Here is a 23,392-nt window from a genome sequence, read left to right as displayed (position 1 = left end):
GCTCCAAGCCCTGTCCAACCCAGCCTTGGACACTTCAGGGATGGAGCAGCCGCAGCTTCTCTGGGCACCCTGTGCCTCACCACCGCCACAGGGCAGAACTTCCTCCTAATATCCAGTCTAAACCCACTCGCTTTTGATTTTAAGCCCTTCCCACCTTGTCCTATCAATCCAGGCCCTTGTAAATAATCTCTCTCCATCTTTGTTGTAAATAATCTCTCTCCATCGATTTCCTTCAGGGACCTGAAGGCCACAGCTAGGTCACCCCAAAGCTTCTCTTCTCCAGTTTGAACAATCCCAATTGTCACAGCCTTTCCTCATAAAAGAGGTGCTCCATCTCTTCATCTGTTTATACTGAGAGTTTCAGGCAGTCTTTAGGAACAGAAATAACCAGAGAAAGAGGGTAGATTATAGAAAGCTAAAACATTTTTTTTCATGGGCTCCATGCTTACTAATTTATCTAAGGCTGATGGCATTTTGTGGCTGTGTTTATTTCATCCACAAGGATATTTTCCTGACACTATTAAATACCCCCCACATCATCACCCACTTCATGCCCACCAGTCTCTCTGTATCACTGCACTCATGCATCTCATTCTTCCAGTCTCTGTTTCCCCACTATGAATATCCATCCTTCACCCTCCCAAGGCTCTTTTTGACATGTTCTCTCCCTTCTTAACCCCTCTTGCCATGGTGCTGCTTATCTAACTCAACAGCTTGTGATTTCCTCATTTCCAGAGTTCTGTTCCACAGCACAATTTTCCCTCATTACCCTCCTCAGCCCTTTGAGGGTCACCCTGACACTCCCCACTTTTCTTTGGACATATATTCCCATTAAAGTTCTCTTGGCTACAGTAAATCCTGGTCAGACAGCAGGATGACGTGCCTGGCACTGGAAAATTTGAGAACATGGAGCAGATGTTTTTGTGCTCTCAGCCACATTTTGGATATTGTTGGCTTTTTCCCTAACAGTATCCTGGTACATGGCATTTGAAGCTGTTTGCTGCCCTTGGTGGCAAGGACATAATATAATAACTCCACAATAAAAATAAATAGCAAAATCCACATAGTTTAGTGCTGTAGTCAGATCCTGCAGGTGGCTTTTGTATTAAGAGAACCAGCATATTTGTGAGTAGATTTCCATTCAGAGCTAGAAGTTTTGCTAGGAACTTTCACCTGAATTGCCTTTTAGACAATTCTAGCCATGGAAAATGAAGGTATGGAAGCTGTTCCCATCTGTGAAATGCTTGTGCTGAAGCATTTCTGAATGCTTCAGCACATCTGAAGCACCAGACAAGGATTTTGGTGCAGATTCTGTAGAAGTGTTGTATTGCTTTTAGAGAATGGCGGCAGCAAAAGGTGATTAACAGTATATTCCTTTCACAGCTGCAGATCCTAATTTTCCAATGAATCAGACTGGTCATAATTATTAGAAATTAAGCAAAATGATTTACATATTTACATTCTCAGTCTTTGCAGGAGATGGCAATTCTGTACCACCTCACAGAGGGTGTCATTATGGGCTGTGATAGGCTATAGTGTAAGGGGCACGGGACTGTGAAAGGTATTTCTTCTCTGCAGTAATACAAGATAAGGATTTTTTTCTCTGGGTTTTTCAATTTAAATACATATCGAAAAATCCTGTAAATATTTTAAATGCAATCTTGTGTGTCTTTTAACTCATGCATCTTTGTGCATGTCAGCACACAGTTCTTCATTAATAGTATCATTTCAATGAAAGAAATGTAAGCATCAACAACAGTTGAGGCACAGAGTCCCCGAACACAGAAAAATGGAATATGCTCAAGTCAGTCCTGATTAACAAAAAATGCAAGGAGGTACCATAATAAATATTAAGGTACAGAAACAAGAGTTCTAATCAGTTATCTAGAAGCATCTACCCTCAATTGTTTAAGAGAATAATTCACCTAGGAGTGTTCCCAACTAAGGTAGTTGAAATGTTGAAAAATCTGGACTTTTCTATCTTAGCGGTTTCAACACTGAGCACTCTGGCAGAATAACTGTTTTGTCCCAGGAGAAAATTAAGACCTTTTAAAATTTGGTGCTGGGAAAGACCCTGAAGCCCCCCACATGTAAGAGACAAATGTATGATGAAACAGTTATTGCAGAAAAATACCGTAAAGTAAGCACAAACTTTGATGCTTTGATCACTTAGAGTGGGTTTGCTCAAGTCAGTCCAAACCCGAATACTGTCAAGATCCAAGATCGGGTCTCATAACGAGTTTTACAGCAGATTTCTGAAAGCTGAGCCCACTCTCATTGCAATCAAAGCCCTGGTACGTGCTTCAGCAGCTGGGGAAGGCTGGGGAGAACGCTGGGAAAGCCTGCGGGACTTAGGTCGGGGAGGGCCAATTTTGAAGAAGGCTGTAAAACCTTTTCCCCCCTGAGACGGGAAAAAGGCGCCGGGTTTGTGCCGGGGTGGGACTCGAACCCGGATCCTTCTCCAGGTCACAGCCCGGCCACGCCCCCGCGGCGCGCGCGTCCTAGCGACCGTTGCGGCGTTTCAAACACACACGCGCTCCCCCCACAGCCAATCAACGCGCGGACCGGCCCCGAGGGCTGTCGGGAGCTCTCCCGCCGCCGAAGTAGTGCCGGGGTGCGGAGCCACCGCGCATGCGCCGCGCTAGGCGGGCGGCGGTGCCTGCGCCCCGATCCCCGCGCAGGCGCAGTGCGCGGCGGCGGCGGGCGCGGAGCGCGGTCGGCACCGAGGGAAGCGCCGGGAGCAGCGGGAGCGCTCCCACCGCCACCGCGGGCAGCGGCACCGCCTGCAGCCGCTGGAGGAATTGGCCGGCCCCGGGCCGCCCCCCGGGATGCGGCGCTGCTGCCCGCCGGGGAGCGCCGCGGCCCCGGGCGACGGCGGCGGCCTGAGGCGGTCGAACAGCGCCCCGCTCATCCACGGGCTCAGGTGAGGGCCCGGGGCCTCCGCTCATCGAGCCCTGGGGTCGCCGCTGCCCGCCGGCCTCGCCGGGGGCCGGGCCCGGCCCGGCGCTCCCTCAGCGAGCGGCCTGCGGATCGTGTCCCTTGTCCCGTGCGGCCCCCTGTCCCCCTCGGCTCACGGAAGGTGCTCGCCGCCCTCCCGGCGACAGCAGTGCTCCTGTTCAAATAAAATGATGTTTTCAGCGCTCTGGAGGCTGCAGCGCGTGTCACAGCGCTGCGGAACTTTGAGTAAAGCGCGCCCAAAAAAGCTGTTCACGAAACTTTTGTTTTCTCCCCCTGCAGTGACAACTCCCAGGTGTTTCAGCCTTACGTGTTGCGGACTCGCAGGAACAGCACAACAGTAATGAGCCGCCATGGAATGGTGAGGAATCTTAAGCATGTCATGTTTACGCACAACAAGGAATAATTGGAGTAGAGAAATGAAGTTAAACTTGATTTTTATTTGCACTAAGTATCCTAGCAAGCTTCCAAGCTGCAGAATAAGCATTTTTTTCACCTCTAACTGCAACATATCATGAAATAATACTGGTGTGTTGACTGTCCCCCAAGAAGACAAGAACGTTGGCGTTTTGTGTGACTCCCCATATTAAGTCCGGTTTTAAAGTTAATTTAAGCCTGTGTTAGAAGAGTACAATTCTATCAGAATTAAGTGTCTTGAAAGGGTGTTTTATTTTGTTCTGAAAATGGACAGTGTCACAGTTCTTTGTTGACCTGTTTGACATAGAGCTCTTTTTTTGTAAAGGCAGAACACTGGACCTCAGAAAATCACTGAAAGAAGGGGAATTTATTTGTTGCCCTCTGTTTAAGTCTGGTAGTGTATGCTATTGCAGTTGTTCTTTTCAAAGATGTTGCATTTCTTTTTTTCTACCCTCTCCATGTCAGATGAAGGATTTATGTGCTCCTTCCACTGAAATTTTTCTGTCTTGTCTGAGGATAGTGAAGATTAAATATTGCTTTTCTCAAAACCTTAAATTCCTGACATAAGTTTACTCTATGTCTTCTATTCAGGAAAGGTGACAGGGATTTTTAATTCAAAGTCTTCTGTTGTGAGACTTCTTAAGAATCCAGAATTTTAGAGCCTGTCAGTAGGTGTGACACAGGGCACATGGCCATCCTGAGTGGGAAGTGCTGGCCCATTTATATGTGGTGTTAGAGTTCCAGAGAAATTAGATGCATAAAATTGCACAGAACTGGAAACTTGTGGAAGTTAAGCTTTAGGGAGTGTTGTTCAAGACTGAGTTGAGGCACTGAGATTCCTCCTTTACAATATCCAGCAGGTTGAGTAGGGTGTCTACAGGAGTTTGTCATATCCTGGGCAGTGGGGAATTGTGCAACAACCACAGTTTCATTTGTAGTATCTCCCTTGTCTGAGTGGCATCTGTAGCTATTTGTGTACTTGAGATGCTGAGCAGTATCTGCCTGCAAGTCAGATCCGTGCCACTTGCTGAGTGATAGAAGGAATTTGTGAGTGGTGAAACAAGTCTTTTCTCTTGAAGGTCAGTGTTTGCTTTTTTGCAACATTGTTTGAGTCATCCACGTGTAGTTGTGCAGCTCGTTTTGAACTCCCTAAGAACGCAGTTGATGGTAAATGGTGTGTGTGCAAGCAGTTGTGTGGGATTTAATCATTGTGGCTGTCACTTTTTTTCCCAGTTTTTGTCATCATCTCCTATTCGTATTCCTAGCAGCCGACTTCATCAGATCAGAAGGGTAAGTGGAGTTTTTGTCTGTGTATTCAGTATCAGAATGAAAAGTACTCTATGATATTGAAGTACTTGCACAGTGGGGGTTTCTTTCCTACTGAGTATTTCAAGTACTAAAGAAAACTGAATATTTCTTGATAGTTAATTTCAACAAGGAAGAGGCCTTGCAAGGCTTGTTGTTGTGTTTAAGCCACCTTGCATTTTAGAAGTGTTCTGTTTAAGAGAAGCAGTGAGCTGGACTGGTGGCTGTCCTGTCTTTCTGTGTAGTGGTTCTGCTTTTCATATTTCAGTTCTGATGGCAAATAATGGAATCACAAGTGTTATTTCAAGTATCTGTGATGAGTGAAATATTATGAGAAAACTTATGACGTTTATCTCTTGCAGGAGGAAGGAGTGGATTTAATGAACAGAGAAGCAGCACATGAAAGGTGAGTGTTATTGAAAGAAGGTGATAAAATAGCCAGAGTTATCCTCTTTGTAGCTACTGATGGGGTTTTTTGTATTCTAGGGAAGTGCAGACAGCAATGCAGATAAGCCAGTCATGGGAGGAAAGCTTGAGCCTGGTAATCTTTTTATAGATGTTTCCTATTTAATTCCACTTTTACACTCAAATGATAAATTTAAGGGAAAGAGAGGAATTAACTGTGAAAATAATTTAAGAAGAATTTAAGCCCATCTGCTTTAGCTACTTTGTGCATTTGACCCAATGACTTTCCATTAGAAGGTTGTGCCTTGGATTTCAAGGTAATGTCCTGTGCAGTGTTAAGAATGAAACCTTGTATTCACAGAGCGACAATGACTTGGACAAGTCTGAGAAATCTTTTTCCCCAAAGAGAATAGACTTCGTTCCAGTTTCACCTGCACCTTCACCTACAAGAGGAATAGGAAAGGTAGGATAAGTGAAATACCAGGCTGAGACAACATTTCAGAATTGTGGACCAAGCTAAGCTGTCAAGATGTGTAACTTCACAAATTGTTCCATAGTTTCAAAAACCCCTGAACAAAACAACCAAACAAGCACCAAAAAAGCCAAATCCATGTTTTGCTGGTTTCTTAGAATCAGATGGTTGCCATCTGGGAGCCTGCAGAGTTCAAGCAGTGAAACACTGGATGTTTTCAGTTACTGCTGTCTGTGCAGTGTTGGGTGGGTTCTGGTTCTAGGGAAGCTGGAAGAGGTCATGAAAACAGTCACGGACAGCATCTCCAGGTGCAGAAGTGGGGGGATTTCGGGGAAGAAGCACCAAAATTGGACTGCAAATCTGTATGGTGAGAGATAAAAATATGTTATCTCTCAAGAAGGACTTGGATTTGTACTGAAAACTGGTGACAGATGCCATAGAAAGAGCTGGATGTGAGATAAACTACTTTTCCAGTGAGGATTGGAAAACCACAGTGTAGCACAGAGAAGCTGGCACCTGGGTTTGGAGATGAGCTGCTTGACCTTGTTTGCACCCTCTTGTGTGATTCTGCTTTTGTACAAAAAAGGAGCAGTCTGTGGGCTCCTACCAGATTGGTGCATGTAACAGCCACGTATGAGTGCTGGGTAAATGTGTTCCTGGGAAAGCACTGGTGCTGGCAGCTGGTTCTGTACCTGTGGCATTCTGACTGTAAAGTACTAGCAGATAACTTGACAGAAAGATTTTTGTGTTTAGCTAGAAGCATTCATGGGCTAAGCCATGAGAATCACAGAGCTAAATATTGTATTTTACTGGAATATTGTCAGTTTTCAGGTCAGATGTATTTTGAGTAAACTCGTTTGTTTAAAAAGCCCCTTGAAAGAAATAAGTCTTGAGTACTGTACAGCTGTTTCTAAATGTAACAAAGAACAGAAACAATTCTCTTACTTAGAGAGCAGTGTCTATTTCAATTTTACTTCTCTTGTAGGTTTCAATTTTAGCTTAATCTGAGCAGAATTGCATGGGCCAGTATGTTTTTTAAGTTAAATTCTAACACTTGTAAGATTATATTTGATAATCTGCATAATCAGTTGCTAGCTTTTCTTTAAGAATAAAAAGGGAATAGAAGGGGAGATGTTTGTTTTGGATTGTGGAGTGTAACATCTGAGTATTTTAAAGGAAGTTCTAAACTGTCTTCATTTGACCTTTCTTCCTGCAGCAATGTTTCTCACCGTCATTGCAGATGTTTGTGAGCAGTAATGGATTACCTCCAAGCCCTATTCCCAGTCCAACAAGGCGATTCTGCAAGTAAGTAATGAGTGTCTGTCATGCTAACGTTGGAATTTCAGACAAAGATTAATTCAAGTTGATGTTAAGGCATTAAAAGAATTCAGTTTTACTACTGCCAAAGCACTGCCACATAAAAATGCTGTGAAAGTTCAGCTTTTACCAATGGCAGCTTTATGTGTGTGCTCTTACAGAGCATGTGTCAGCTTTAAACTGGATGTGGTAACTTGAGGGAAAGTCCTCAGGTACTTCAAACTAACTTTGTCAGCAGATTAGTTTTATATAAATACACTGCAGAATTTAGAGGAGGATTGAAATGAGGATGTGATTCACTAAGGGAAGGAGAAAACCTTAGAAAACCTTCTATAACTTCATGTGGCAGATAATCTGCTCTAATAGGCAGCCCTTAATTGTTATCTATGTATTTAGATTCCACAAGAATCCCAGTTGTGCAGGAATAGCTTTGAAGAATTCTTCATATGCTGTGGTTGTGGTGATTTGATGCAAATTGGAACCTTTACAGGCCTGACTCTCAGTATTCTCTTTTCAGCAGGAGGAGTCAAAGTCCAATCAACTGTATCAGGCCCAGTGTTCTTGGCCCCATTAAAAGAAAAGGTATGTGATTTTACCTTACCAGATGTCTTAATATGGATGTAGTTTCCTAGCTGGGTACAATATTTTGTTATTCTCTAAATCTAATGCACTTGTATCCACAGTGAACTGGAATTTGCCAGGCATAACTCAAAAATACAATGTAAAGTAGCTAATCTAAAACACAGGAATGAAAAACTTAAAAAACAGTCTCTGCTTCACAGAGGCAAACTTTGTTATACATCATATTAAATGTCAACTTACGGATGTTCCTAACGTTCCCCCAAGTACCACTGAACAGTGCACACCCTTCAGATCATCTTAGGAATGTTGCTTATCATGCAGTATCTTCTAAACTTAGTACTGGATGTTTGTTTTCACTCTGAAAGTTCAGAAGGTGAGTGTTTAGAGAAATGGAATAGATCAGTGCCCTCTCCTCCTGAAGGGGGTAAATGCATTCTTTCCTGGAACCATTCCATGTTGGAGATTTTCAAATAACGTCCTCAAACAAATCTCCAGAGTAGAACTGTAAAAATGAGATATTCTTAAAGTGTGTCTTTAGCTATGCTTATCCTTTCTGCTTTTTTTTTTTTTTTAACTTAGACATTCTTAACTGCACCAAAAACGTCCTTTTATTGTACTAGACTTACATTTAGGCTTTGAGCAAAGTTACTGGTTTGGTTTTGTTTTGTTTTTTTTTTAGTACTGCTTGTCCTGTCAGATAAAGAACACTGTCTAACTGATACTTTTTGTTTTGTTTTGTTTTGTTTTTTTTAGTACTGCTTGGCCTGTCAGATAAAGAACACTGTCTAACTGATACTGACTTGACAGAGGAGAGAGACAAGTTTTCTCTTAGATGTTAGTTCTATCTTGGCTTTTATTTTCTGTGAATTTTAGAGGCACTAAAATTGATCAAAAGTTTATTAAGCTAAATGATCAAAAAGGAATAAATATCCACACTTACACTTTACACAAATTGTAAAAGCAGTGCAGGTAGAGGGACTGGCCTTTCCTTACCAAGTCCATGTGGCTTCCATGGAGCATCTTTTACAAAGTGGAAATGAGAGTTTTCCTTTTCTTACTTGAAATATCAAGGAATTTTCAAAGTACTGCTTAATTTTGAAACATCTAATCAATGTAAATGAACTTACTTTCTTTTCCTAAATATGAGGTCCTGTTTTTTTCTGAATTTCAGCCATAGATTTGCAGTAGAAGGAAAGCCATGAACTGAAGAATTTTCACTGCCATAGGGGATTTATACTGGTGGACTCTGTGATGTATTGGAGCAGTGCAGATTTGTCTCTGTGAAATTTAAGGGGCAAAAGTGTTACCTAAGTTGGTGTTTTGTTCATTTTCGTGCAAGACCAAATATTTTATAAATGTTTTTTGCCCATTCTGCTTGCTGGAACCAATTATTCCTTGCCTTAAGATGGGAATGTATCCCTGTGGGCTGCAGGAAATTAAACTTGTAGAAGTTACCAGTCTTCTATAAAATGTAGCAGTGTGATTCTGTTGCAGAATGTAGAGAGTGGTTTGGTGTAATGTTCAGCTTCTGTCAGGGTTTTGAGCTGCTCTGGCAACTACTGCAAAGTGTAGGTGAAAGCCAGAAAAATTGTTACCATTTCATGGTTTCTTTTCCCCAAAGTAAGAATGAAAATATGCTGTAGGTGAGAGGGTTTGGGTTTTTTTTTTATTTATTTTCAAATTCTGATATTTTCAAACGTGTGTTGTAGAGCAGCTATTAGTGAGCCAGCTCATTCTCACTGCAGATTATACTAAACAGATTACATGAATTCTCCCCATCATATTTAATCTCTTAATGCCTGTAAGTGGTTACAGGTACAAAGATAGTCTGATCCATGATGAGTAAGTGGAAATGCTCCCACATGACAGATTTATTCCATCCAGCTTCCCTGTAAAAATGCACCCATGCATCAGAATTCATTGTACAGGGGAGGGTGAAACTGAACCCAGCTGTCATTCTTATTTTCATAATCACTAACAATTTTAAACTTCATATTTTGACTCATATCAGTTATCTCAGCTGTTTACTTAAAACTAAGTCATGGTAATTAGTTTGCTTTAGGTTATTTTGTCTGATTGCAGTACAAGTAGCAAGTTTTTTGCCTTTGAGATCATTGTAGCCTCTCAGGTACTGCTGAAGTTTTAGCTAAGGATGGGCTGGATGGTCTAACAAGAGCTGTCATCAAATTGATGTTTTAGGCTTGGTTGGCTGAATTAGAGAACTGGTGTTACAAATGCAACCTTGGAGTGTTGTAGGTCAAACCTCTCTTTTACAGCAGACAAATATTAAATGGATATTGCAGAGACTCAAGTGAGTTTGATTATTTGCACTGTTTTCCTCAGGTGAAATGGAAACTGAAAGTCAGCCAAAGAGACTTTTCCAAGGAACAACCAACATGCTTTCTCCAGATGTTACACATCTGACAGATCTCAGTTCATGGTAAAATATTTCATGTGCCCTGAAATGCCAAAACAGGGAATGTGCATTTACCACAAGCTTTCTAGTTTGTTGGGTTTTTTTTTTCCCCAGGGAAAAAAAATACTTTGTGTGTATCTCGTGGATGTGTATTAATGGAAGCTGTCCTGTGGTAGTGTCTTGTGACAATGGTCCTTCTCCTTTGATCAGTTCTTGCACAGACTCTAGCCTAGATTTTGGGTATCAAAGCATTTACACGGAATATAATTGTTACAAATCCCTGTTGATTCATAAACAAAGTTACTTTGGTTCATCGTTACAATATGTTGTAGGCAGTGGTCATACAGTGTCTATGGCACTTCACTGAATACTTAGAGGTGTGAGGGTACTTAATTGTTCTTGTCCCCAAGTTCATGATTTTTAGACTTCTCTTTCTTTATTATAAAATACCAAGGGTTTTATTGTGTTGAGTCAGATACTAAGTATTCAAAAATATCAGCTGTTATTACTGTAATTTCAGTTTACCTACAGACTTGAAAGATGTCTAGATGGTTTTTTTCATCAGGCTTGCCATGGTTTTTTCCATGTTGCTTCCCCCTAAATTGCAGATACTAAGTATTCAAAAATATCAGCTGTTGTTACTGTAATTTCAGTTTACCTACAGACTTGAAAGATGCCTAGATGGTTTTTTCATCAGGCTTGCCTAGATGGTTTTTTCCATGTTTCTTCCCCCTAAATTAGAAAAGCATCAATTTATGTGCCCTCTGCCATCTTGTATCTAGACCTCAAAATCCAAACACAGGAATTCCGTGAGAAAAACAGGTCTCAATCTTGCTTTGAGTAGTGCTGTGTTAAAGAGCATGCCAGCTAATTAATGACACCTTTGCTGCATTGCTGATTAATTTATTATTTTTCCTTTACTCTAAGCTTTGTCACCGCCTTTCTACGTCTGGTTAAAATCACCTTCGTAATTGATTCTGCATGTTAAAAAATCCCAATAATTCTGCTCCTCGTTCCCGTGAGGAGCATGAATATCTCTAACATGCTACAGAAAACAAGGAGTTTTCAGGGCTGCCAGTCTTGCAGTAAAGACTGAGTGGTAGTATAGGTCTCCTACAAGTCCTGTCGGTGGGGGAAGCACGTCAGCTTTGCTCAGAGCCTCGTGCCCCTGCACTAAAGGTGCTTCTTCCCTTTCCCCAGCCTGTCCTCGGATATTCTCGACGGGAGTAGCAGCAGCGTTGGCTCTTCCTCTGATTCCCTGACTAAAGGCAGCATCACCACAGAGTCTCCAGTGACGTGCTCCAACTCCTGCTCCTCGTTCATTCTCATGGATGACTTCTCACCCAAGTGACTTTACCAAGTCCTGAGTCAGTGTCTGGCTGTGCTGTCCCCTTCCTGTACTCTCGTACAGAGAAATGAACTCTGATCCTTGAACCATTCATATGAGGTTTATTAAAAGGAAAAATTGTTGTTACTGTAATCCTTGGCTACTTTCCAGTGATTTTTTTTTTAATTTATCCATTTAATGGACATTGTAGACCATATTAATGTCTGGTTTTGCGAATTTATTTTTTAAACAAGATGTCTGCTGATATTATACTAACTTTTGCTTTCAGGAACTTGCATACACTTTTTGATTCCAGGAATAGGTATCTACCTATTAGTGTTGCAGTTTTTAGGAATGTACTTCTATCATTATCATGGTCGCTATGTCTAGGGAAATAACTTGGTTTGGAAGGATTTAAAAATACTAATTTATTCTCTGGCACTTCTATTATTGAGTAAAATTACTCTTTTTTTTTTTTTTTTTTTTTTCAGTCACTAGCCTCAGATTCCTTTATGGAAGGGAGAAAAAAATATTTTATTTCCTTAGTGCTGCTAGTCATTTTTATGAATTCATTTACAGAAGACCACATTGAGTGTGGAAATCTCACTCTATTACATTAAACTAAAAACCCCACAGCAAAATAACTAATGACTGTCACTTTTGCCATCAGTGAAGAAATAATAATACTCTGCAAACAATTAAATTAGCTGCATAGTTCTCTTCCCAGAACATTTGTCCTACAGATTGTATGAAATAAGGTCATTATTCAGCAAGATTTGGCCAGAAAAAATTAATCCACACCTCGATTGAAGACATACAGTGCAGATAACTAAGTTAATTAAACTACTGTGTAGGAGAACCATGTATGGCACCATCGATGTCTCCTGTGGCATTGAGGTCATAAGTATTTTTGTGCCTTAGGGGACATTGTTACAAAATTATGGAATGTAAACCAGAGGGGTGGGTGGGGAAAGTCCTTTGTGTACAGCTTGTTTATAGAGCGCTTACCCAAATCTGTCGGGGGTGCTGCTTCCCTTTGTGTTCCTTTCCGAGGTGTGGAGGTGCTGGGGCAGCCAAGGTGAGACCCTTTGCAGCTGCTCGGGGCAGAGTTTGTCCCTTTCTTGGTCATGGGCAGAGCAAACAGCTCAGCAAATGCTGGATTCCTAAGGAAAGGCTTTGGATTGGATACGAGCTCTGCAAATTGCTTGGTGAAGGAGTTCCCTTTGAGCTATGAGTATTGATACAGTACCTTGGTCAGTCTGAGGTAGGAACAGATATTTTACTTTTTAAAGACTATAACGGGGCAAAATAAATCCGTTTGTAATCTACTGTGTTATGCTATTTATTATTTATAACTCTGTAAAAAGTCTGTGGTGATGAATTATAGTATTTTTTTATGATTGAATAAGTTTTTTATGTTCAGTAATTGCTGGCTGGTTTGTATTTAATACGCAACATTGTCTGCCAGAATCATAAGCTTCCATTTTTGAATGTTTGTAACATAAATGCTTTTGTTACCTAAAAGTACAACTTGTGATCTTTCTGAAAGAAAACAGCACTGAATTTAAAGTAAGATTACGTGCTTTAGATGTGAGCACAATCTCTGGCAATACTGTCTGGCTAAAAGGGAGGGGAGAACTGTAGTTTTTTCTGTTCTGAAGAAGCCGTTGGGTATCCAGAAGACATGTACATACCAGATTATTTTTAAAAGTGTTTCCATTAAATTGTAAGAAGTACCAGAATGGGCCAACAGTGGCACTATTATTTGTATGATCATTTCCACCTGTGGAACGTTAGTTCCCCACTTCAAATAAATGTGCATATTGTAAAATATTGTCCATTGGTGCCATTTTTAAATGAGCTCTACAGTATTGAATGTTAATTTTGTTTGTATATGCACAGTGCTATTTCTTGAATTTTTGATGTCTTAAGTCAATTATTTTTTTATTCATGCCTGTATCTTCTCTGCCTTCTTGGTGCTTAAAGAAGGCTGCTTTTCCATTTGCAAAATATTGATAAACAGTCTGTGATAAAATCCAAGCCCTTACCTGCGCCCCGCTTCCCTTCTACCGTGCTTTTGCTGGTACCGTGATGTGGAAATCTGAGGGGTGGCAGGAGGGGCAAACCTATTGCATGCTTTCTTAAACCTGAGAAGAGCATAGCTATTGCTTCATTTTGGCTGATTTACCTGTACAATTGATGTATTCCAGATTTGTTTGTTAGTGGAGAGTCCTATCCGAGTGCTGGCCTCTGTAAACATTGGAATGTAAGCTGCATAAAGCGAGCGCACAAGCGGTCACTCTGTTGCAGCAGTTTTTTGTAGTGTTCCGGCTGTTCCCCACTCTTGGAAGGTCTTGTAAAAGACACTGCTCTTTTATAAAACGTTGGTAATGGCCACGCTTGCTGTGTGTTGTTTCAGAACCAATGGATGTCGCTGTGGAACAGCCCCGGGGTAGGCCCAGGTTCTCTTTCACACTCCCAGCACAACTTCTTCATTTTGAAACCAAGTTTTCTGATATGCTGATTATTGACTCTTGCAGTTCACTGTGTTTGAGTTGCCGCTGCTTAGAGGGTTCATTGATACTGCAGCATACTCTAAAACTGACTTTTAAAAGTTGCATTTCTGGATTTGTTGCCTGCCTTGTCCGAGGGAATTGGACACCAGTTGGGAAAGAAGGCAGCTGGTGCTGCTAGTCAGCTTTAATGTATAACTATTGACATTTAGCAACTGTTTTTTATGACTTCACCAGACTTACTGCTGCTGAATTGCCATGATGAGTGTCTGAGAATTCCTGTCTTTCTCCCACTTCCTTCTTTTTAAAAGGGATCATTAGTGCATATCTTTTGCTGAGAATCACAGTGATGAGTTACCTTTAATGTTGTAATAGTTGAGAACTAAGTTAAAATACCTGTGTAATTCAAGCAGCATTTTAGGTGGACTGTTTTTAACATGTTAATTAGCACAGCATTACAGCAATGGGCTTTGCACAGCTCATTGACCAGCACTGCCTTTAGATCATATCCAGAGCACACTGAATCCTCATTTCATGGGCTTAAAATGCTGGAAGGATTTTACCAATGGTTTAGAAAAATGTGTGTGTCAGCTGTGGAACTCTGTATGTTTTGATAATATCAAGTGTTCTGCATCAGGAAATGGATCACAGTGTGCATGTTTCATTCTCCTTCATTGAATTTCAAATTGGGGGATCATGGGCCCAAAAGCCTGTATTTAAGGGGCTGTTTTTCTGACTGTATGTGATTAAATACTTTCTCCTACAATGGAAGTAATTAAACTGTCAGTGGGTGAGGATGTAAATCTGAGTCCTGCAGACTTTATTGGAAAAATCATTCTTGAAAGGCTCGAGGAACTCTATACTGCATAAAAACACTGAAATGGGATTTTTAAAAAATTATTTTGTAAGTCATGATAAAAATAGAGAAGTCATTACAACAATTCCAAATGCTAAAAACATTTTAAATGTAAGGCTTTAGCTTGGCATGTTTCTCCAGGTCCATGTTGGGGGCTGTTTGCAGAGGTGGAACTTGAGTAGGCTCAGGCAGATTTGGAACTGAGGTCCTGGTGCACAAACACAATAGACTGGCCCAGGGAAATGATTTTGTGCAAATATTCACATTCTTATCTGTAGACCCTGCTAATACATTGTGTCACAATAAAGATGAGAACTTGTTTTTCCTGGAAGGAATTTCATCAGCATATAATTTTCCTGGTAACTTGGTAATAAAAAAGCTTTGCATTAACATGAGTTCAAGAATTTCATGAAGTCATAGTCCTGTTGCATTTGCTTTTTTTTGGAGTAAAGGCCAAGGAATATTTTTGGAGCTATACAAACTGCCCCTTGTATTCCAAGGCTATTGCATGAATGGCAGCTGATCTTTGCCTATCACTGAGTATTTTAGTCTCTCTTGAGGCTTGTTAAATAATCCTTAGCAAACTCAGTGTAAGATGGGTCACTGGAGGTACCAGAAGACCCAGTGAGAAGGAAGTAGTGACATGGTCCCCTAATGATAAATTAAGAGTTTCAGCCTTGAGTTAATCTTACCCAGATAATTTTCAAAGGGAAAATGCATTTTTCAGACAACTGAGACTTTTCATGGGGGTCTGCCCTGTTCAGGCTTAGAGGAAAAGGCTCCTTGTGGGCAAGTCTAGGGCTGTTTTGCTTAATCCACTCCAAAAAGAGGGAGCTGTGCTTCCCCACCAGAACTGGAGTAGCATTCTCTCAGCTGCTTTTGGGGAGGGCAGGGGTTTGGTGTCTGGGTTTCCTTAAGGGCTGGTTATCTCATTCCCAAAGGTCCCAACAAGGACCTTTGTCATCGAGCTAAAATCAGGAGACTTTTTTAGGGCAAGCCTGTTTTCTGAGGGAATAATTTTGCTGCAGAGCTGGTTCAAGGCTGGCAGCTGGGGTTTGCTTCCTGCTGCAGGGACAGGGCTGCTGCTCCTACACATGCAAAGGCACAGAAGCCACTGCAAAGGGTCCCTGCAGCTCCAGGCTATCCTTTATCCCTTCAGAGTGGACTGGGCACTTGGCGGAAGCCTCTTGTTTCAATTCAAACCCTTTTTGCATTCAAGCTGCTTTTTATTACTTGCTCTTAGATCTTAAAGCCCTTTGGTTTGAGTCTTGCCTCTGATTATCATGCCAGGGCCAGCATTTTCTTTTTAAACCAGGAGCAATTTGGTTTGTTGTTCTTGCATTATGAAGTTTGGAGATGGGGAGGAGGTGGGCTCTTGCCATTAACAAAGAATGGATGTTAGCTTGGATGGTCACAAAAGATTGTGGGGATTAAAAAGAAATGAGACCTGAAAACACAGAAAAAGAAATGCCTATTTTTAGTGAACCAATTTGGCTGGTTTGATACCAGGCTCTTTTTCTAAACACAGGCAATAGTCTTTTGAGCGTATTTTTAGTAGCAGCAACAAAACCCAATGTGCTTCCACCTCCAAAGTCTTCCAAAGAATTTATTACTGAAAGACCACGAGTTTTGCTCATCTCTAACCAACCAGGCCAGGTCTCTCTTGGTCTCTGCTAAGTTTGCAGTGACAGTCCCTGGGATTCAACAGGCCAGTTAGTGACACCAGGCTGTCAAGCATTTTCTGTCTCTCCAAAAAGCATCATCTTACACTGTACAAGAGTTCAAAAACTCTTGCATTTCCTTAGCTTATTTCTGAGGGCCATAAAATTTTATTACCTTTTATACAAACACAATTATTATTTACTCTTAATTACTACAATTTGCCTATCTTACTGAATAACTGTGGTAAAATTCCTGGTGGTCTCTTGCCTGTCTCTCATCTTGGGGTACAACAGAGTTTGGTATTTTTGATTATTTTTCAGATAATGTGATATTTTCTGGAAGAATTATACACAGTGTTTTGATTCTGCAATGTGTTTGAATATAGTTTATGCAGAAGTCCTATTTGACAACAGGAGTTCAAAGAATCTTGGAGACAATGACATGAGATTATTTTTTTCAGAAAATGAGTAGCTTAACCCCTCCATGACCTAATGAAACCTCTTACATTCTGGCATCACTTTTGAACTACCACCAAAGTTGAGTAAGTTGGCAGAAGCTCCCAGCTATTACTTGTGTTTGGATAGTTTATAACACAGATTACGAAAACCCTATTGTGCTAGAACAAAAATATTTTCCTTCCCCCAAATAATTTGCAATTTAAATTTATCATGAGAACTGTAATCGTTTATCAATGCAATGTGTGCTCAACAGTATTTTCAGTATGCAAAAGTTAGGGCTTGTGATAGGCAGGTAAGAAGCAGGTGATATTAAAAAATGGGGGCCCAAGTAAAAGAAAGAATGTAATGGAAGTTAACTAATCCAGCATCTAAATATAAATGTTTGATCTAGCCTCTGACAAAGCTCTACAAGCCCCTAAAATTTTGGAAAAATTAGTCTACTGCCATGAACTTAACAGCTCTCTCTCAACCCTAGTCAATGTCAACACTTCCTTATTTATGACCAGAACCTCCAAGAATTTGGAAGAAAATTTAATATGGAAAGGGGGAGTTAGAATAAAAATGCCTCTGTGCCTATGATGCATGAGTACTGGTTTGAAAAATGTTACAAAGTACAGTGAGTTGGGACAAATATGCTTTGAATAAGAGTTGAGGATGTGCTATGTAGAGTACGTGTAACATCTTGTTCATGTGCAAGAACAGACTGTGAAAGAAACAGCTCTGTGTGGGAGAAGCAACATCAAAGGCCCTGAAAGAACTAGTGCTGTAATAGAAAACATTTGCCTTTGAGGACTCTTTTTGCTTCTGGTCACTTCTTATTTTTTTCCTCTTTTTTTTTCCCCCTCCTGTGTTAAAACGCAGCAGCTGAGCAATGAAAGGAGCATGGGTAGGGCGAGCTGGATGGGCAACAAGGAGGGATACGGAGGGCCAGCTGAATTTCTGTGGGACTGCACAGCTTCCCTCCCACCCCCTACACATGGAGTTTGCTCCAGCCTTAAAGGCTGTGGCTGTTTTTTGGACAACCAAAGCAAGGCTGGAAGCTCAGCTTCGTGTCTCCAGCCGGAGAGTGAGCGCATGGGATGCTCAGCTTCTGTCAGACGCGTCCCATGGGGGCAGAGCAGGAATGAGAGGGGAATGGAGGGGAATGGAGTGGGACACAGGTGCTCCAGAGGCTCCGGGCTGTGCGGCAGAGCAGGAGGGAGCTGTGGGGACAAGGGACAGCAGATAAAGCTCCGTAAGTGAGCAGGGGCAGGAATGCCACCCGCAGGAAGGCCGCGGCTGGCGCACACGCTCGCTGGGGAGCACGCACACCGTGTTTTCCTGCCGGGAATCGGGGCTGTCCTTGCTGCCAGCAGAAGGCTCCAGCTGAGGGAGAGAGGTCATGGCAGAGCTGAGCGCAGGCAGCGACCTGCCCCGGCCACATCCTCCGGCCTGCGCCTCCCTGGGTGTTTTTTGGGGAGGGAGCAGAACTTTTTCAGCCTTGCTTTACATCAGCAACACGGAACACGGAGCATGAAGGACGGGAGCGAGCCTCAGTGCCAGCAAACAGAGCATCCCTGGCCGGGCTGGGAGCGCTGCACCGGCTGCGGGAATTGGTGGGATCGGGATGGCCACGGGATGGCGTCTGGCGGCTTGCAAAGCGCAGGACGGGCTTTGGGGATGCTGCCTGAAGTGCTCTGACCCTGCAGCTTCTGGTGCTAGAAGCTTCTAATGTTTTCTTCCTTTCCACTTGCAAGGTAACCTCTTCCTTTCAGAGTCAGCACTAACTGCCCAGAGTGAGGGTTTGGACTTCTTCGTGCTAATAACCTTAAAACTGATTTTAAAAAAGGTTCTCTGTGGCTGTAAGGACAACACAATGCCATGCTAGAGGGGACTTGGATCAAATTTACTTGACAACCTGAAATGAGTGAATAGCTCACAGTAGAGAGGTTTCCTAGCCATGCATTGCACATTGGCTGTTTTCCCAGCCCGTGGAGTCTTTCAGGAGCCTGCTGTGGCACATTTTGGTTGGGTTTAGGGGATTGCAGTGTACAAACTGGGGTTTTTCCCAAGTGCTGATGCTGCAGTGTTCCCATCAGACCGCACACAGGAATCTTCCTGTTGTTTCTCCGAGCGGGCACACACAGACCTGGATCCTGCAGAATGCCCAGCAGCTTCAGCTCTGTGACCTGCAGCACACAGGGAATGTCTGCCTGCATGGAGAGCATCCAGCATGGAGCCCTGCTCTGCTGCCCTGGCCAGGTGGGTGCCCAGGTAAGGCTGGCACAATGGGTCTGGGTGTCTGCTGCTGCTTTGGACACAGATTTGGTTATTTACTGAAAACCAAGGTGTAAAACGGGGCAGCAGCAGCTCTGGGCTGTGTGTGAGAGCTGCCTGCAGGGTCACAGTGTGGGCTGGGATGGCCCAAGTGCTGCCCTCCACTCTGGCCTTACCCAGTCTGGAAAGGAGCTGGGGGAAGGTGGGGGAGCCTCATGATCTTCCCCAAGGGCTCTGGGCTCCCTCCACAGCAAGTGCTGTGCTGAGGCTGAGTACTGTCAGCACTGCTGCTGCTGGGAATTCTGGTTTGGCCCCTGGATCAGTGGCTGGCCCTGCTGTGCCTGTGCTGCACGTAGGTTTGACTGAGCTGGGAGCAGTTTCTCTGCTCTTTCATAGTTTGCCTTCTCCTTCGCACGTCTCCAGCAGGAAGTGCAGATTCAGCAGGCATTGTGTGCCTCAGCAGCCTGCCAGCTGCCTTGCTGAAGCTAATTCACAATTCAAGTCACTCCTGATAAGTTTGCAAACAATGTGCAGTGATTTCTGAGCTAGATAGCAGCTGAGCTGAACTCCTCCACTTCCAGCCTGTCAGCTGGACAAAGCTCTGCGCTCACCTCGTGAAGATCACGGGTCAAACGTGGCCTCAGTATTTTGTGCTTCTGTGGTGTTTCATAAACTTCTTGTTTGTTTAGGAGTAGCTTTGAGTGTCATCATTATTACTGAAACCCTCGAGTGTGTGGAGACACAGAGAGGTCATGTGGTTAGTGTTGGTTGAATATGAGTTAGAAATTGAACCCAGGACTTGCAGTTTAGTTCTTTGATCGCTGGATAATTGTGTTACCCCCTCTATAACACACTGGAATAGCCTGGGAATTTCACTGGGAATAACTCCAGTGAAAACAAGAGCAACATTTTTTTTCTTCAGCTAGCTTCATGTGGCAGCCACTGGAAGTGTGCTCTGAGGAACTGGCCCAGAGGAAGAGACTCTGCACTCGTGGCTCATCAGCCCTGGCAGGAAACAGCAGGTCAAAGTTAGAAGGAACTTAAAAGCTAATGAGTGAGTGGTGCAGTAAGCACTGCAAGAAAGAAAGGCTCCACAGTCAGCAGGGGAGCTTGGGCTTCTCTGTCTCTGTCCTTATTCCACTTCCTCTCTTCTTGTTCACTTCTGTTTAACCAAAGAGATGCCAAGGTGATGATCTGTCAGATGAGAATTTGTAGGTGAGAGTGTGCCCTCTCCTGATCTGAGCACAGCTCCCTCTGGAAAATGGGGCTGGTGCAGAAAGCACGCTGTTTAATCTTCCTCAGTATGTATTTATGAAATTAAATTAAATCCTCATGACTCTATATCTCAGCTTGGCAGATATGGTTTTTTTCAGACATGTGTAAGGTCAGTAGTCAAAATGTAGCAGCCTAGAACTGCAGGGTCTGACCATTCTGTGCAAAAATTGGTACAATACAATAGCAGAAACAGAAATATATATTGCTCCTGCCAGATGATAGCAGAGTTTTTTCCCTAGGTAGGCTTTGGGAAGCCCTCCTTGGTGCACCTTCCAAAGGGCACGAGGTCACAACACAAAGCAGACTTACATTTTGGAGTGTATTTGTCTCTGTGCCATGAATTGGGTCAGGTTTTTTTTACTCCTCCTTTAGTATTGGAATTGAAAATTCAAGTTGGAGAAATGTGAAAGCAATTGGGCCTAATCCATTCCTGTTGTTACTCCTTTTGTTTTCACTGGAGTTACTCCAAGGCTGAATTCAGCATATGATGAACAACTTGTTCTCCAAAGCTGGAACTTAGGTTTTAGGGATGATCACGCAACTCTGGGGCTCCTTCTCAAACAGCTGAAGCTTCCACAAGAGAGATGATATTTGGTGAGTTCAGATTATTGAATTTAATGCAGCATTCTAGTAATAAGCCCTCTAGTCATAATACGACATTATTATCCCTTAGAAGAATTACTTGAATAAAACCCAACTGCTTGCTTAGATTAGATGGAAAAATCCTGTTGATCTCATTTAGCAGTCAGCTGCACAGATACCAACCTTGAGCAAACCACAAATGGTTCTGAGCCTGGTAATCCTCTTCCTGCTCCCTGTCCTCCCATCTTCTCTGGGACCAGCCCCTCCAGGGTTGCTGCCTGTGAAATGTTCACTGCTTTTCAAGTACCTACCATCTCAGTCTCCAAAGATGTTACAAGTCTCCAAAGAGGTTACAAGCCCTAATTCTGTCTTGGTTAGATGGAAAAAGGAGGGTGCTATAAGCTATGGAGAAGCTGAGTGCATCTAGCTGAGGATTAGGTGCTGTTGATTTGAGTTTGAGGTGGGTAGGTTGTTTGTTTGTTGGGAGTTTTTTTTCAGGATCAAGGATATTGCTGTTAAGAACTAAGATGAAACTCTTTACAAATTTGCAAGATGAACCAGTCCTCACTGCTGGTTAATTCCTCCTGTGTTCCTGTGAGTTGTTGGAGGGGTCATGGCAGAGGCAAGATCCCCATGGTAAAATTAAGCTTTTCCTTCTTGGAGAAATAACCATTACTGTCTCTCTGGCTCACTCCGTTTCATTTACTTTCTAAACAACTTAGAGGGCTCCAGGAGGGGTGCAGCACCTCCAAAGAAAAGCTCTGGATGACTTTCTCCAGTTTAAGAGAGTCTTGAGAAAGTTGTGCTTCCTGCCTTTGCCCAGAGAAGAGGATTTATAACAGATGCTTCTGCAGCCTGCACTGTGTGATTTGGAAGGTGGAGGATGCACCAATCTTGCTGTGCCTGGGAGGCCAGGGCAGCTTTCTGCTGAACAACACAAGTCCTGGCTGACAAACAGAAAATCCCAGAGCCCAGCTGGCACAGAGATCCCCTTCTTGCACGAGCTCTGGTGTGCTGGGGCACATCTCCTCAGCAGCTGTGCCCAGGCAGTGTCCAGTGCCACAGCCAAGTCCTTGGTCTTGCTGAGGTTGAGCACTTCTCTGGTATCCTTTGGTTTTCACCTTCCTGCTCCTTTGCTGCACTTCTACCCTGGGGATTCCAGCTGCTCTCCCTGCTCTGCTCCTTCCAGACTGGCTCTGTTTCCAGTGATCCAAGCTGCAGTTTGTGCCCCCACAGCCCTGACTGCCTGGGATGGGACAGAATGTGCTAAGAACAGAAAGAGCACTACAGGAAGGGGCATTTACAGTGCTTATTACACTTAATTAGGACTAGAGGAAGTGCTCAGCTGGTGCACTGGGTGAAACACTTTCTTCAGCAGCTGGATATTTAGGAAGTGGCAAGGAAAAATCCCTCACTTTTATAACCAAAATAAAACAACTTCCAGACTTACTTGTCTTGACCTGTTTCTCTCCACAGCAGAAAATGCATCACTAATAAACTTGCTGGGGTAATGGTCAATGAGATGCTGTTTCGCTTAGATCTGAGGAGATTTTAGGGAGAAGGCAGAAATTCTGATCTATTCTAGAGAGTCACTGGCCCCAAGGTCAGTGGAACAAACACCAGGAAGCCAAGAAGAACAGAAAGAATAGTTAAAATCTTATAAACCACAACATGGATAGATTATCACAGCAAACTTTGGTTAAAGTTCACATGGCAAAGAGGATCTTTGTCTTCTGGGAACTGCAGCTCCTACTGTTTGTGCCCCATGCTGCTCCAAGCCATAATCGCTTGCCCAGCTTTACCTGAGGGCTGTATTTTGGACAAGACTTCAGCACTAAACTAAGCATGTTTTTGCTCAGCTGCAGCACAGGGCAGGAGGGGGTGGATTTTCCCTTCCATGGCTGTAGTTCTGCAGGGCACCCAAACACAATATAAATGCCTGGATTCATACAGCAGGGATTTGACACAGTTCAAAGGTGGGATGTGCTCAGCCTCCTTGTGTGCAAACCTCACCTTCCCTGAGAGTCCAGCTCCAGGTAAGACTGGAGGCTTTTGCCTCCAGCCCTGCTGAGCTCTTATTTTGTCTCCTATTTGGGCCTTTGCTTCATTTCCCTTCAAGCTCTTGGCTCCAGGAACTGGTGCATCTCGTCTTTCACTTTGAAACTCTCTGTTCCTACTAGCTACTGAGTCACCTGGGAATTGCAGATCCTAAGAGTTTGGAAGCTACAAGATATAAAAAAATAAAGCCTTTAAAAACTGTATTGTCTTAATTCCCGGAGGAGGTGGATTGTAACTCATGTCCTTGAATGCTCTGCTTAGGTGCTCAGCCCATTTCTCTTGTAAACTAAAATTTTGTTTATTTTGCCATATGAAATATTTGCCCAAGAACTTCCTTCTATCCCCAGGTTAGTTAGTCACGCCTGTGGAGGAAGACTGACTGCTTCTTAAAGATCTGTCAAGTCTGGTAAAGGACACACACAAGCAGCCTGGTGTGGGGAATTGGCAGGGGTGTTTTGGATGAATTGTTACACAACCTCACACTGTACTCATTTGATTCAAGCATGAACTTTCCTGAAGCAGGGAATTTTGGGTTC

General features: G+C 43.0%; 1 protein-coding gene and 1 non-coding gene across 2 annotated transcripts; both read left to right on the top strand.

Annotated features, from left to right (window-relative positions):
• Nucleotides 1-2,692: 2,692 nt before the first annotated feature.
• PABIR2 (PABIR family member 2) lies at nt 2,693-13,488 on the top strand. The gene is made up of 10 exons (XM_041396608.1): nt 2,693-2,923; nt 3,238-3,316; nt 4,606-4,662; nt 5,040-5,083; nt 5,164-5,218; nt 5,444-5,545; nt 6,771-6,859; nt 7,389-7,453; nt 9,797-9,893; nt 11,070-13,488. Exons 1-10 carry the CDS (start codon nt 2,829-2,831, stop codon nt 11,218-11,220), a joined length of 834 nt encoding a protein of 277 aa, XP_041252542.1. The 5' UTR covers nt 2,693-2,828; the 3' UTR covers nt 11,221-13,488.
• Nucleotides 10,847-10,990, top strand: LOC121331946. The gene has a single exon (XR_005952081.1). It is a non-coding gene; the product is annotated as a small nucleolar RNA U109 (small nucleolar RNA).
• Nucleotides 13,489-23,392: the final 9,904 nt, after the last annotated feature.

The sequence above is a fragment of the Onychostruthus taczanowskii genome, unplaced genomic scaffold (genome assembly GCF_017590055.1).
Source record: "Onychostruthus taczanowskii isolate IOZ18803 unplaced genomic scaffold, ASM1759005v1 scaffold13, whole genome shotgun sequence".
Taxonomy (NCBI): Eukaryota; Metazoa; Chordata; class Aves; order Passeriformes; family Passeridae; genus Onychostruthus; species Onychostruthus taczanowskii.
Note: the sequence above shows the minus strand (reverse complement) of the source record. Positions and strands in the feature narration are given on the sequence as shown.

Excerpts from the sequence above, each read along its gene's own strand:
- PABIR2 (XM_041396608.1), top strand. The coding sequence starts at position 2,829 with ATGCGGCGCTGCTGCCCGCCGGGGAGCGCCGCGGCCCCGGGCGACGGC. Across the intron at positions 3,317-4,605 it reads TAATGAGCCGCCATGGAATG|TTTTTGTCATCATCTCCTAT; the intron begins GTGAGGAATCTT and ends TTTTTTTCCCAG. Across the intron at positions 9,894-11,069 it reads CTGACAGATCTCAGTTCATG|CCTGTCCTCGGATATTCTCG; the intron begins GTAAAATATTTC and ends CCCTTTCCCCAG.